The following is a 15,505-nucleotide window of genomic DNA, read 5'->3' as shown; positions in this document are numbered from 1 at the left end:
TCGTGAAGGGAGGAGACTGGTATGCAAGTCTTTCTACTGGGAGATCAGCCATGATGGGTTGAATAGTGGCAGCGCGGAACATCCTGCACGTAAGGCAGCTAGATTTAATGGAACGTAGTGAGGAACGTAATTTAAGGATGGTATAACGTTCTTGTACTTTTGCCCGCAGGTAATCAATACCCTGATGATGATGTTTAACGTGCGTGTGCCTGAGGAACAACTTTACAAATGCATGGCGTGCGTCCAGGACGATAGGATGTTTTACATCAAAGTCAACTTCGACCAACCGCTTGATGCGGCCTGCCGATCGGATTAGACGATTTGGCCCAATAAAGGGAGAAAACGGGGCAATACGGCTACTCCGTTTAACGGGTTTGTTTTCGAGAAGATCTTTTCTCTCTGCATTGAATGACTCCCCTTGCACAAGATACTGGAGATGACGCTCGGCTTCGTCAAGCTCCGTGGGCTCTATGATGCTACCATCGACGTTACGGTAACATTCGTGAGAAGGTAACAAGCGGAGTGCGTACGCTGTTATCCGTAGCAACTTCTGAAAAGAACTGTACTTATCGAAGGGAATTAGTTGCGGGGGCGGTTCCTTAGTTGACTTGGTTACGGATGCGGCCAATGATGTATTGGTTTCGTCAGTTTCCTTAGTTACTATACCAAGTTTGATGTTTTTAACTACTTCGATGCTTGGTTCGAACGGGAATTCCTTGGTTCTTAAGAAATCTGGACCCCTCACCCAGCTACTTGATTGCAAAACCTCAGCGGACATACCACGAGTACCGGCATCTGCTGGATTATCGCTTGAGGCAACGTGGTTCCATTCGTCAACGCTAGTGTGTTCTAAAATCTCGCAAACACGGTTTGCAATAAATATTGGGTGCTTGGTTGCAGAGTTAAGCCATTGCAAGACAGTAGTGCTGTCGGTCCACATGAAAACCCTGTTGACTTTTACTGTGAGAGCTCGACAGATATCTTGTTTCAATCGAGCGGCCAGTAGCGCTGCCTGTAATTCCAGCTTTGGAACAGTCATGACCTTCATAGGTGCTACGCGAGCTTTACCCAGGACAAACGCAAGCTCCGTTTGGGGCCCACTCGAAGTAGTTACTCGAGCTCGGAGAAATGCAACGGCACTGAAAACTTCTTGTGAACTATCGCCAAACATGTGTAGTTCCAGGTGTTCAAAGTTTCCGGAAAAGTAGCTCCTTGGTATAGTGATTGCGGCAAGCTTGGGTAGTTCTACACTCCATTCGAGGAACCTTTCAACAGTGTCTTTTGGTAATTCTTCATCCCAATGCTGCCCGCTGACACGCCAGATGTCCTTCAGTAACAATCGGGCACCAACAGTGAATGGTGCCACTAGGCCGATGGGATCGAACACCTTAGACACTAGGCTCAATACCAAGCGTTGTGTTAAAGACTTAGTTACTGTACTGGAGGTACCCCGACTCACAACTAGAGTATCATTGTTGTGATCCCATTTCAACCCAAGCACGTGCGAAGAATCCTCCTTAGATGAGGCAATTACTTTTGGTTCGGTAGACTGAGTTGACCCATCAATTCTATCAGCCAGATTTGGTACATTGCTTACGAACTTAGTAAGCTTGAACCCACCTAGATGGAGAAGTTGTACCAACTCCTTCGATCTTTTGAGAGCCCTCTCAGGTGACTCCACCGAATCCAAGTAATCGTCCATGTAGAAGTTTTCTAGGACGGCTTTGGTTGCTTCCGGGTACTGATTAACATTGTCTCGGGCCGTGCGTTGCAGTGCATAGTTAGCGCATGTGGGCGAGTCTTTAGCCCCGAATATATGGCGCGTGTATTGATACACTACAACATTTGTTGTGGGGTCCTCCCGCCACAAAAAACGCAGTGATGGCTGGTCCCAATCAGGGACACCCACTTGGAGGAACATACCCTCGATATCTGCGGACACGGCAAATTGATGTTGACGGAACCTAAGTAGTACATGGATTAGGTTTTGGAGGAGGTCGGGGCCAGTGAGCAAAGATTTATTCAAAGAAGTACCGTGGAACTTTGCTGCACCATTTAATACCCTACGCACTTTTCCCGGTTTGTTCGGATTGATTACGGGATGGTGTGGTAGGTACCACTCTCTATCCGACCGCTGCTCTACCTTGTGAGCATCAGGGACTGTAATCAAGTAACCTTTTTCCAAGTCTTCACGGATGGTATTAGCATAAGTTTCTTTCAATGATGTATCTCTCGATAGCTGTTTTTCGAGGGACTTGAGCTGTACCAGTGACGAAAAGTAGTTATTCGGGAGCTGGGTGTTGTCATCAGCCCATAACATACCGACATCGTATCTTTGGCCGTTATGGAAGGTTGTTGTTTCAAGTATTTCCTGCGCGCGAGCATCCGCTGCGGATCGTGGGTCAACTTGCTTGAACGCGCCGTACGATTCCATATCATACCAAGATTTAACCTGACAAGCTAATTCAAAATCCTGTTCAATATTGGCTTTGAAACACACCGAGACTAAACTTGAACTTGACGGGAGTGGGCCACTTAAAACCCAACCTATGGGCAAGCGGACAGCGAACGGTGAGTACTTTTCGTCGGCTGAAAAATACTCTAACGGGCGGATGGCATGGTAGACATCCTGTCCAAGTATCATCTCAATTTCTCCATAGCTATATTTTACTGGATCTAGAACTGCCAAATGTGGGTAAGTTTCTTGCATGGACTTGACGTCAATGATGTCAGAACCTACGTTTAATGTTTCTCTCACGTAGGGACGCACAGTGAACGCTTCGAAGTCTTGGTCTTTATGAGGTGTCACAGTCAATTGAACCACCTTTGTGTCTATGAGTTCTTCCGTGTTTATACCCTTGACGGTCAGTTTTAATGCGGTACCCTGCAAACCGAGTCTGGCTGCGAGACTATCGGACACCCAAGAGTTACTGCAAGCGGTATCGCATAAAACCAACACCGTAGTATTGGTACCAGAAGAATTAGTAAGCTTCAGTTCCGTGACCTGAAGGAGGCCTTTAACATCGGTCACGGAAGACAAAGTGGTTGTTTTGCTTGGTTGCTGTTGACCCGTAGATGGCCTACTTGTACCTGCGTTCGACTTCGAAGTATCGATGTTGTTGTTTGTTGAGGGTTTAGCTGGAAAAACCCTTTCAGCTCCATGAAGTAAGGTGTTATGGGAGCTGTTGCAACCATCTTTCCTACATTTACGGGGACTTGGGCATTGCCTAAACATGTGTTTATCACGCAAACAAGAGAAACAGAGCTTTGCCTCAGCCACGACCTTGGCTCTCTGCGTGGGGGTCTTTTCCTTAAAGACACGGCATTCCCACAACCGGTGGCTGCCTTTGCATACAATGCAACTAGAGAATGATGTTGACGGAGACCTCTGTTGCGGCTTAAGGTTACTCTTCTGTTGCGTATTTGCAGCAAATGCCTTTGAAGCAACTTTTGATCTGGTTACTGAGTTGTTGGTATCCTCAGTCCTTGCTTTAGGTGCGGTAGTCTTCATTAAATCGTGCGCTTCGGCCTTCTCTATTAACCAATCGTTGAAATCAAGAAGAGTAGGTTTCACCCAATGCTTTTTGACCGTGAAGAGTGACCATGACTCCTTCATATTGGGTGGTAGCTTCTGTACGGCGGTGTTGAGAAGCGCAGCACTCTTTAAATCCGAATCGTATGACAGCGATTTAAATACCCCGACAAGACTTGAAATGCACCCCGAGTAATTAATGATGTTATCACTATTGTGCATCTTCAATGGTGGAAAGCTGTTGAGTTTGTCTAAATGTGCACTTACGACCGCCTGTGGTTGGCCAAATTTACGTTCCAAGGTCCTCAGTGCGTCTTTGTACATTGCGCCGCAGTAGGCAAACTCAGCTATAGCTGTTTTAGCTTTACCTGTTACGAGGGTCTTAAGGTATGTCAATTTTACATCATCAGTTAGGGACTGAGAGTCAATTGCGCTTTTGAATTGACCATACCATTCGTGCCACTGTAGAGGATCCCCATTGTATTGGGACAACTTCCATTCGGGTAGTGGGTCATTCCTCTTGCTAAGTTTTTTGACGAACACCGGAAGACCTGTAAAGGAAAGATTTAATTGTCTCGATGTCGTTCAAACTCATTAAAATTTCTTCCAGTTGGGACCAATTTCGGGAAGGGTGCTTTGCTTTTACTTGGTGGAAAAGATGAGTGAGGTCGCCATCTCTCTTCTCCTGTGAAACTTTTGTCGCAACGTACTTCTTCATTTGACCTTGATACCTGCTAAGCCACAGGTATGCCATCGACTCGTGATTATCAGGATCAAAATTTTGCGAGATCAGTTGTGCGCAAAACAGAAGTGAGTTTTCCCGAACTTCACTTTCGTTCCATTTATTAAACATTTTGTCAATCTCACGTTTTGTGGTGTCAACAAGGTTTGCTTCGAAATTAGAGTCTAAAAAGTGGGCAAGTTGCTCAGGTGGAACTCTCCAGGCCACAGCATCGATAGAAGCACAGACGAAGAGCAAAAGTGACGTAGTAGTTTCTTGTGCTACGAGTGTATTTGAATTTCTGAATTTCAATTCAGAGACCAAAGAGCTTAACCCGGAAAGAAAATGTAGCGCTTCATTCCTTTTTATACTTTTTACCTTTTGTAACAGGTGAGGTGCTAGGTTTCCAATGTAGGACGAATGTACTTCATTCGTCTCTCTTTTTAATTTCCAGTTGATTGCATGCATATAGTCTGCAACTTGGAGATTCAAGTTTAAAACATTTGTCGGATCTCCCCAGTCTTTCACCCAATAAAGCGTCAGAAGCTTAGTCTCTGTTGAGGTGTGACATTCTGTCGGGTAATAAACTAGGGCATCGCTTGAAAGGCTTGGACGCATTCTCCCGAATAAAGACTCAACTTTTCCCGCGAAAATTGTCATCCACTCTATAGCCAATGGTGCCTCTCGCTTGACTGCAAACTGGGTCAATATTTGGCTGCATGCTTCCAATGCGGGGTCTATGGAGAGGTACTTACTCACCGACTGAATGTAGTTCTTGAGATTTTGAGCATCATCTTCGGACTCAAGTGCTAAACTCGTGAGAAACGCAGTTACAACATCTAAATGAACCGACTTCACATTTCGGTCAGTACCTAAAAATAACAAAACAAATAGAGCAGCCCCGAATTTGTCTTTCTGTGTAGACATCGCTTTTACTACACTAGCTAAGCTTTTTGTCAAAGAGTTTGTGATTGTTTTGCTATCGCTGTATAAATAGGACAAAGTTGCAGGATTTCTTGCACTTGCTGCTGACAATTTTAACAGTTTCGCATACTGTGCATCGAAGTTGAACCGCGTGATAAAGTTCATTACACGAACTGTACAAAAGTACTCAATAGCGAGAGCTCCTCTTTGCTTTTTTAGCAAGGAGGCATCTTCAGAGGTGGACCTTTTTGGAAAATAACTTCTAGGATCATACCAGGGACTCTGATTTGGTTGAGGACCACCCGACCACTCAATCACTCCGTCCAAATTGCTTCCACTGTATAAGTCTTGGCGTTTCAAAGTTCGATAACCGTCTTTGCTGTCATTAACTTCCGCTATTTGATAATCTCCTGCAATTGCGAAATAGAAGTATTTTGATTCCTGGGCAGAGTTGAAATCTGGGAAACCAATCAAGCAAAATTTATCATCTGAGTAGAGAAGTGAGCCAACAACTATTCGGTTACGATTACTAGTCATGATACAGACTGAAAACGATTGATCGTCGGGTATCCCAGGGGGCTTTGAGTTGACAAACACCTGTAAGCTAACTATATGGCTCTGAGCAGGGGGAGCATTCAGAATTAAGGTGCTGTTATAAGCATCATTCGGTTCCATAGTTGTTGGCAATGGTGCTGAAAAATGGTGCGGACCTCGAATGGTTTTGAACGGTAGTTCTTCAATGTCATGTACAAATTCGTTTTGACCGACAGCGCGAGTAGTGAATGCGGTACTGTAGAACTTAACCTTTCCTCTTCCGATATCACTGAAATTTGTTGTCTCAGATACACAAAAGGCGTACTGAAAACATTCACCGGAAAACTCCATCTTATCTGATTCAACTACAACTAAAAACCTTTCTTTGTCGGCAACTGTAACTTTCTTCCCCCAGAATATATTATCATCGGCTGGATTTGCGACTGAGTTTGGTTTCAACAACCGAACAGCTACTCCAAAGAAAGGTGTCGTAAAATTTTTTGTAATCAATTTGTTGCTGGCATTGACCCATATCTGCCAGGACCAAAGTGATACTGTCATTCGTTCTGCGCGATGACCTGAATCTGAAAAATGCTTAGGGTTACCAATCTGGTCTGCTTTTGCGGTTTTTGCTACAAGCTGAGTTGAGGAAGGTCGTGGGCTTTTTTGTTGAAAATGATAGCCAGAATTTGCTGGGAAAGCTGTCTGCGCTAAATTTTTTGCATTATATTTGTTCGCACGAGCAGAATTAGCATAGCTTTGTTCCAAGTAATAGTGCTTTTGATTATTGTTATCACTAGAACTTTTTTGCTGGGACTCATAAACGTGAACTGTTTTTGAACTCCTTCCAAACATATTGTCAGTTAACGCAGCCGACAGATCCAAAGTTGTTCTATTTCCAGCTATTTCTGGCTCCGCTCGGCTAGGATGTGTACTCCTCCTTTCATGTGGTTTATCAGGATGTGTACTCCTACTTTCATGTGGTTCATCAGGATGTGTACTCCTCCTTTCATGTGGTTCATCAGGATGTGTACTCCTCTTTCCATGTGGTTCATCAGGATGTGTACTCCTCCTTTCATGTGGTTCATCAGGTTGTGTACTCCTCCTTTCATGTGGTTCATCAAGATGTGTACTCCTCCTTTCATGTGGTTCATCAGGATGTGTACTCCTCCTTTCATGTGGTTCATCAGGATGTGTAATCCTCCTTTCATGTGGTTCATCAGGATGTGTACTCCTCCTTTCATGTGGTTCATCAGGATGTGTACTCCTCCTTTCATGTGGTTCATCAGGATGTGTATTCCTCATTTCATGTGGTTCATCAGGATGTGTACTCCTTTTTCATGTGGTTCATCAGGATGTGTACTCCTCTTTTCATGTGGTTCATCAGGATGTGTACTCCTCCTTTCATGTGGTTCATCAGGATGTGTACTCCTCCTTTCATGTTGTTCATCAGGATGTGTACTCCTCTTTTCATGTGGTTCATCAGGATGTGTACTCCTCCTTTCATGTGGTTCATCCGGATGTGTACTCCTCTTTTCATGTAGTTCATCAGGATGTGTACTCCTCCTTTCATGTGGTTCATCAGGATGTGTACTCTGCCTTTCATGTGGTTCATCAGGATGTGTACTCCTCCTTTCATGTGGTTCATCAGGATGTGTACTCCTCCTTTCATGTTGTTCATCAGGTTGTGTACTCCTCCTTTCATGTGGTTCATCAGGATGAGTACTCCTCCTTTCACGTGGTTCATCCGGATGTGTACTCCTCTTTTCATGTGGTTCATGAGGATATGTACTCCTCCTTTCATGTGGTTCATCAGGATGTGTACTCCTTTTTTCATGTGATTCATCAGGATGTGTACTCCTCCTTTCATGTGGTTCATCAGGATGTGTACTCTGCCTTTCATGTGGTTCATCAGGATGTGTACTCTTCTTTTCATGTGGTTCATCAGGATGTGTACTCCTCCTTTCATGTGGTTCATCAGGATATGTACTCCTCCTTTCATGTGGTTCATCAGGATGTGTACTCTTCTTTTCATGTGGTTCATCAGGATGTGTACTCCTCCTTTCATGTGGTTCATCAGGATGTGTACTCCTCCTTTCATGTGGTTCATCAGGATGTGTACTCCTCCTTTCTTGTGGTTCATCAGGATGTATACTCCTTCTTTCATGTGGTTCATCAGGTTGTGTACTCCTCCTTTCATGTGGTTCATCAAGATGTGTACTCCTCCTTTCATGTTGTTCATCAGGATGTGTACTCCTCCTTTCATGTGGTTCATCAGGATGTGTACTCCTCCTTTCATGTGGTTCATCAGGATGTGTACTCCTCTTTTCATGTAGTTCATCAGGATGTGTACTCCTCCTTTCATGTGGTTCATCAGGAAGTGTACTCCTCTTTTCATGTGGTTCATCAGGATGTGTACTCCTCCTTTCATGTGGTTCATCAGGATGTGTACTCCTCCTTTCATGTTGTTCATCAGGTTGTGTACTCCTCCTTTCATGTGGTTCATCAGGATGAGTACTCCTCCTTTCACGTGGTTCATCAAGATGTGTACTCCTCTTTTCATGTGATTCATGAGGATATGTACTCCTCCTTTCATGTGGTTCATCAGGATGTGTACTCCTCTTTTCATGTGGTTCATCAGGATGTGTACTCCTCCTTTCATGTGGTTCATCAGGATGTGTACTCCGCCTTTCATGTGGTTCATCAGGATGTGTACTCTTCTTTTGATGTGGTTCATCAGGATGTGTTTTCCTCCTTTCATGTGGTTCATCAGGATATGTACTCCTCCTTTCATGTGGTTCATCACGATGTGTACTCTTCTTTTCATGTGGTTCATCAGGATGTGTACTCCTCCTTTCATGTGGTTCATCAGGATGTGTACTCCTCCTTTCATGTGGTTCATCAGGATGTGTACTCCTTCTTTCATGTGGTTCATCAGGATGTGTACTCTTACTTTCATGTGGTTCATCAGGATGTGTACTCCTCTTTTCATGTGGTTCATCAGGATGTGTACTCTTCCTTTCATGTGGTTCATCAGGATGTGTACTCCTCCTTTCATGTGGTTCATCAGGATGTGTACTCTTCTTTTCATGTGGTTCATCAGGATGTGTACTCCTCCTTTCATGTGGTTCATCAGGATGTGTACTCCTCCTTTCATGTGGTTCATCAGGATGTGTACTCCTCCTTTCATGTGGTTCATCAGGATGTGTACTCCTCCTTTCATGTGGTTCATCAGGATGTGTACTCCTCCTTTCATGTGGTTCATCAGGATGTGTACTCCTCATTTCATGTGGTTCATCAGGATGTGTACTCCTCCTTTCATGTGGTTCATCAGGATGTGTACTCCTCCTTTCATGTTGTTCATCAGGATGTGTACTCCTCCTTTCATGTGGTTCATCAGGATGTGTGCTCCTCCTTTTATGTGGTTCATCAGGATGTGTACTCCTCTTTTCACGTGGTTCATCAGGATGTGCACTCCTCCTTTCATGTTGTTCATCAGGATGTGTACTCCTCTTTTCATGTAGCTCATCAGGATGTGTACTCCTCCTTTCATGTGGTTCATCAGGATGTGTACTCCTCCTTTCATGTGGTTCATCAGGATGTGTACTCCTCCTTTCATGTGGTTCATCAGGATGTGTACTCCTCCTTTCATGTGGTTCATCAAAAGAAGGCGTGACTGCTTTTCCGGAATTTTGGTGACGAAACGTTTGCGTTGAATCGTTATCAAGATCAGCAGGTACTGGCTGATTTGATAAACTTGTATTTTTTTGATCGAGCATTTCTTGTTGACGTCTCTTCGAGAGTTTGTTATGTGCATATAGACGGCATTCTGTCGCAACATTTACTTGACCAATTATATTAAGCTCGCGTTCCTGGTGGGGGTCGACGTTTAAATGGTTCTTCCTAATATCAGAGTTATCGTGATCGGGGTGAAAAATTTCTCCAGAATTCGCTGCTTTCTTTTCTTTCGATTTGTCAGCGTGCACTGTTTTTGAATGGCCATCACTATCTTGGGTTATTGATATGTCTATTTCTGTTTGATCACAGTGACTATTGGGATATTGTTCGTTGTTTGTTAAGTGCCTTGATGTTAAGTGACGTTGTTTGTTAACATTTCTGCGGCTTTTTTTGGAGACCACAGGTACTGGACAAACTGGTGAAACCGTACCAGAGTTTTGGAAGATTGGTTCTGCTGTTAAATTAAGATCCCCAGCAGTCGAGCACCCCGGGCTACTGGGGCCCAAGCACATTTGGTTGCCCGGGCGCTGATGGCCCAATTCATGATCTTTGACAGATTGTCGGCTTTCATTGTTAGTTGTGGCTTGCTGTGTGTTTGAACCAGAATTTGGTTTATTAATTGTCTCATCTGTTCCAGTTGGACTCGAACACTTCGTATATGATTGCTCAAAGGTATGTTTTGATAAGAGACTTGAGTATCTTTGAGCTTCTTGATGTGAATCGTCGCCAACATTTGATTTCAAAAATTCGGGTAAAAGAGGTTCCGGTTCTGCAGCTTCAAAAAAGTTCTCACCAGCGCCGCCGTTGTCAATGGTGTGCGAATCAGTTCTAGTTTCAATTGAGTCTTGGTCAAATTGAAGTTTATCCTCCACGTCAGTGCACATACAATCAGCAGAAATATTACCAGAACTTTCCACATTCTCTGGGCTTCCTGATGCAGATCTTTCCAAGTTAGCTGTCTCTGAATTTTCTCCAGCCATCTTGTGAAGGAAAGCAGCCGGCGGTTCCAAAATTGTTTTCGATATTTCTGAGCCACTTCCGCTTTGACCTGTACTCGTCTCTTCAAATGCTTCATCAGAAGAAGGCTTAGCTATTTTTTCGGAATGTTGTTGACTGTAAGCTTGAACCGAACTGCTGTTAAGATCGACAGGTGTTGGATGATTTGATATCTTTGAATTTGCTGGTTGAAACGCTTCGCTTTGCGGTCTCTTCAAGTTATCGTTATCTACTTTAATTGCCGCTGCATTAACCAAGCCCTCTGGCGCTGATTGACGAACTAAATTCAATTCACAATCTTCTAACGGAGCATCTGTTTTACGACCCATTGCAGATTTTCTTTTCTTTGCAGTGGAATTTTCTGAATTTTTTCCGACGGTACTCTCAAATTTTTTATCATTTGACTGGTCAGATGAAGTAACTGTGAAACATTTTGAGTCAGTCAATTGAGCTGCGTATAGTGAATCCTGACCCAAAGCTGGCTCTAACTTTTCAGGCACCGAAAAGCTTGATTGTTTCGCTTCTAATCCTGTCTCATTTTCTGTGAGGTGCTGATTTTCTGACAGCTTACCAACTTTTTCACAGTCACTGCTATTGTTAAGGAAAAAATCGGTAACTTCTGAGTTGTGCAATATCTGTTGATTTCTTCTACTCTGCTTGGAGTCATTTCTCGTTATTTTCCTCGGCGCTGCAATTGGTTTATTTGAAGTAGCATTAAGTTGGTTCTTAATATAAACTTCTGAGGCGTGGGAACTCAATGAAAAATCTGCCGTTTCTTCCGACTGATGATAGCTGTAGTGTGGACTAAGAGAGCACTCTTGCTCAAACATCTGACAGTTGGTCGTTTTTGAATCCGATTGGACGGCGTTGACAGTGGTCTCTGTGCTTGAGTTAGAGTCTGTTCTACAGTTGTCCACACGCGTTTCGTTGTGGAGGTTTTTCTCTGATACAACCGATGCAGCAACTGATGTTTGATCCGAAAAAGTTTCCGGGAAAATAGGTTGTGATACATTTTCGCTTTTGTTTGTTTGTTCTGCGGTGTCAAAAAGTCTTGTACTTGTTTTTTCATTGTCCATCTCAGCAGATAGTGCAGAACCGGAGCAAAAACCATGAGGTTCTTTGCCTGCTTCTGCCATCAATTGTGTGTTGTTTGCATTGACGTCAGGGTAGGCGTCGTGATCAGAGGGCGCGGCCACCGTGGTGACCGCCAATGTTTCGTTGACTTCATTAATATGACTTGATGAAAGACTTTTCCTTGGCAGTTTCCTTGGCGCAGCAGTGGGCGCACCTCCTTCCTGGTTTCGGCCGGATCCAAAGGCTTCCAAACTACCTATGGCAATTGAGGCTGCATATGTCAGAGAGTCATGTGTATCTGCTGCGGCCGATTCAGGAGTTCTGTACTCCTTAACTTGGCTAATGTCTGCTGCCTTCAAACTTTTTTCGCCGCCCTGATTTGTCAGTGGATTTACAATCATTTGCTCATGATACTGGTCAATGGGAGTTAATTTGTGTTTGATCAGATTCCTAGGTGCTGCGGTTGGCTTACCAGAATCTGTTTGACTACTTTTGGACTCTTCTGGTGGTGGACAAATTGGCTGATCCGTTTTGAATCCTTCTTCTGTTGTCTGTTTTGCGGAACGTATAGATCCCGGATTAGCTCCAGCGTCATCGAGGCTCTGAAGGAAAGATTCATGTGAACTTGCTTTATCTGGTATGCAAATATTTTCACGATCATCGGCAGCTTTAATTCTTTTACCGAAGTTGTCAAACGGGGCTGCTTGCATGCTTGACACGACATTTTGGCTACCATTAGGTGGAATTGGGTACCTGTTTCTTACTGATTGATCCTGCCGGAATTCTGATTCCATACTGCATTTTTCAGGCTGCGTCAGCACACTAGCAAAAGAAACCGTTGTTCCCTGCTCGATGGTTGCGGGAAGAATTATTTCATCGTCTTCTGAATCCGATTGTTCCTGGATTCGCGCTGATGTCAAATTCTCATCTTCGTCTCCAAAATTATTGCTCTCTTGAGCCGATACAGCACTTTCCGAGTCTACGTTTATGGGATTCGAAGACCTAGGCGAACAGTCCGTTTCGAGTTCTGGTTGACTGTCTGATCGATTGACGGCGAAAGACATCACATTTCTGAGACTGGCTATATCAGTTGAAAGAGATTATGTTGGCGTCAGTCATGACATCATCGCAGTCAAGTGCTCTACAGACTTTTAGAAGTGGCACTGAGCAGGTGGATTGATGTTTCGGTGGATCGTGCTCAACACTAATTCCAGGTTCTACAAAAAATTTAAAGTGGTTTTTAACAAATAAGCGACATAAAACTTCATTCAACAGAACTCCCGAGAAATCAGCAAAAAAATCGGCACAAATCTCACAACATTTTGATCATAAAGTTTTCACCTGCAGAAAGTAGTTTGTTTCGTTTGATTGTGAAATTATTACTCTTGTTGTTCCGACCCTCTTGAGAGGGGAGGAACTATATACTCATATGGTTTTTTTTGTTCCGTTAATTTTCGCCGATCGATATATTCATCGTAGAGAGTTGAGACTGGTATCATCAGAAAGCTCGTCCAGCGTAGAATATGGTATTAAAAAGATTTTTCTAATTTTCGTTTTCTACAGGGAGTTATCGAGGTTTAAACTTCTGAGAAAATTAGTGAATTTACGTTGTTTTTATTCACATTTTCCGGAATTTTTGCCTAAATTTTCGCCAATTTTTCTAAAATTTGTTAAAATTTTTAAGAATAGTTTTGTTGATTTTATTTTTAAAGACAAACAAGCATTGTTGATTGTTTTGATTAAATTTTTGTGGTCAAAAATTCTGGATAAATTTTTCAAAATTCAGCCTTTTTCATCAAAAACAGCACGAAATAAGCTATTTTAGTCCATTTTGATTAAAAAGCCGGCAGTACACTCCCAAAAAACACTCACACAACCTTTGTAGACTCAAAGGGGGGCTATTCATGCTTCTGCGTCCGCTGAGAGTGCTCTGTAATTAAAACTTCGCCGTTTTTTGCTAACTTTACTCGTTGATTATCAAAAATGCTGATTTTATTTTTGAGTTTTCAACTAACAAATTATCTATATCTACAACACTCGAAATATCAATTGTCCTAGTGCACAATAGGCATTAGCAGGGCTAATTTTGGGCCAATCTTGGACTGTTACAATCCAAAAAAGAAATCGGATTGTAATCAGTCGGTCTTTTTTTGAAAAAAAGACCTTTTTTTAATAATAAAGAACAGAACATATCAAATCAAAGCTCAGGAGTGATAGGCCCAAATGGCTTCCTAAGCAGCTCCAAGCTAATGCATTTATTTTTTTACTTGAATGTTTATGGTCCTTTTTGGACTTTTAGAAAAAATTGATTTTTAAATAAATAATGGCTTAATTAACTTTTCCTCAATTTTTTTTCTTAATTTGTTCAACTTCTAGCTTAGTGTGAGCAAAGAAAGAAAGCTTCTTCATTCTACTGATTTAAAGTTCAGTCTCGGTTGTGGTTTTAAGCCTGAAGTTATTGTTTTCTGGGTTTGATACTACTAGATTTCAGATTTTTTTTGTTGTTAGATATTTGCCAATTTTTCACATTTTCTAGTTTTGTCACATTATCACATCATTGACAGTTCTCGTATCACATTATTAGCGTTCCAAATAAGGCACAATAGAACAAAATAAAATCTTGAATGATACAGATTATCGTTTTAACGGCCTCGACACCTCTTTCTTGAAGAAATTAATTGAATTTTTTAATTTTGTCTTTAACTGTCATTTTCATTTTGTCGCTTCGGTCCTCTGAAATTTCGTGTATATGGATAGGTTTCATTGGTTTTTCTTGGACGAATAGATGAGACATTATTCTGATATTAGTATATAGCTGATTGCTTTCATGATTTTGAAAACAATCGTTTTTCAAAACTAAAAAAAAATTAACTTCGCAATTTTGTTTTTTATTTTTCTTTTTGTTACCTAATCTCGTTAGTTAATAACAGGTCTAATATGACATTATGGGTGTCAAGGGAACGTGTCAAAAGCGATTGCTGTCCTAAAATTTTTTTAAAAAGAATTTGTTATGACCTCACTGGCTTCGACACAGGTTTTTCACAAAAAAAGTAAATTAATTTGATTTTTTTTCATATTTGACGTTCTTATTGAAGACGCAAGAAATATTTTGGATAACATCAGGTCTCGAGGGCTTCTTCTGGATGAATAAATGACCCTAAATAAATAGTTCTTTTGTAATTAATGTCTTTCATGACTTTGGATGCAATTTTATTTCGAAAAAAAAATCAAAACTATTACATACTTTTCCCTTCGCTTTTTTGTCTACTTGTTACCTAGTCTCACTCATGAATTGCCACATACTACATTGTCGCTGCTTGAAGAAGGCGCAATTGAACATTTTTTGAGGGCCAAAATATGGCTTGACGGTTTTGACAGCGTTTTCTGGCAAGTTTCAATTGAATTTTTGTTTGTTAATTTTTTTTGTTATTCTTTTAGCCGCTTAAAAAAATGAATAAGGGATGGTTCTAATGCCCTTCTATAGAAGCATTGGTAATCGTAAAGCTTAGGGATATTTTACTTGATTTCTAATGCTTTTCATTACTTTGAAGTTAATTGTTTAAAAAAAAATAAGCGAACTTTTCAACTTTACTGTTTTTGTATTTTTTGTCTATTTGTTACCAAACCCATTTATGGACTGGTCCCATATATTTTTTGGTAATTTATAAGTTTTTTTGTTTAATTTTTGTTTGATTTGACGCTACTTTGACTGTGTTATTAAATTTCGTTTTTTAAAACGGACATAAATTTTTTGATGTAATTAATGTTTGTTGTTGTTGTTGTTTGATTTCGCTGTTCGTCTTGACTCGCTTTCTTAATATTGGCATATCTCGGCAATCTAAAGCATCAATTTTTACTCCACTGAGTTGTTTGCTTTGTAGGCTATCGTATCGTTCATACACAAATTTTTGAAAAATACTTGTGCATTTTATGGGTTTTTTGGGATTCCCAAAAAATAATTTTTGGGTTTTTCTATCTGTTCCTCA

General features: G+C 41.7%; 1 protein-coding gene across 1 annotated transcript in view; it reads right to left on the bottom strand.

The window, feature by feature from the left end:
• Positions 1-8,991: 8,991 nt before the first annotated feature.
• LOC142342974 (uncharacterized) overlaps positions 8,992-15,505 on the bottom strand; it is a 6,913-nt gene continuing 399 nt past the window's right edge. The window contains exons 2-3 of the mRNA XM_075394655.1: positions 9,319-12,736; positions 8,992-9,257 (exon numbers count right to left, since the gene is read on the bottom strand). Coding sequence (XP_075250770.1) covers positions 8,992-9,257; positions 9,319-12,583 — 3,531 coding nt within the window. The 5' untranslated portion in view covers positions 12,584-12,736. The remainder of the gene's footprint in view (positions 9,258-9,318; positions 12,737-15,505) is intronic.

This window comes from Convolutriloba macropyga, chromosome 7 (assembly GCF_964194025.1).
Source record: "Convolutriloba macropyga chromosome 7, txConMacr16.3, whole genome shotgun sequence".
Lineage (NCBI taxonomy): Eukaryota > Metazoa > Xenacoelomorpha > Acoela > Convolutidae > Convolutriloba > Convolutriloba macropyga.
This window is presented reverse-complemented; position numbering and strand designations above follow the sequence as displayed.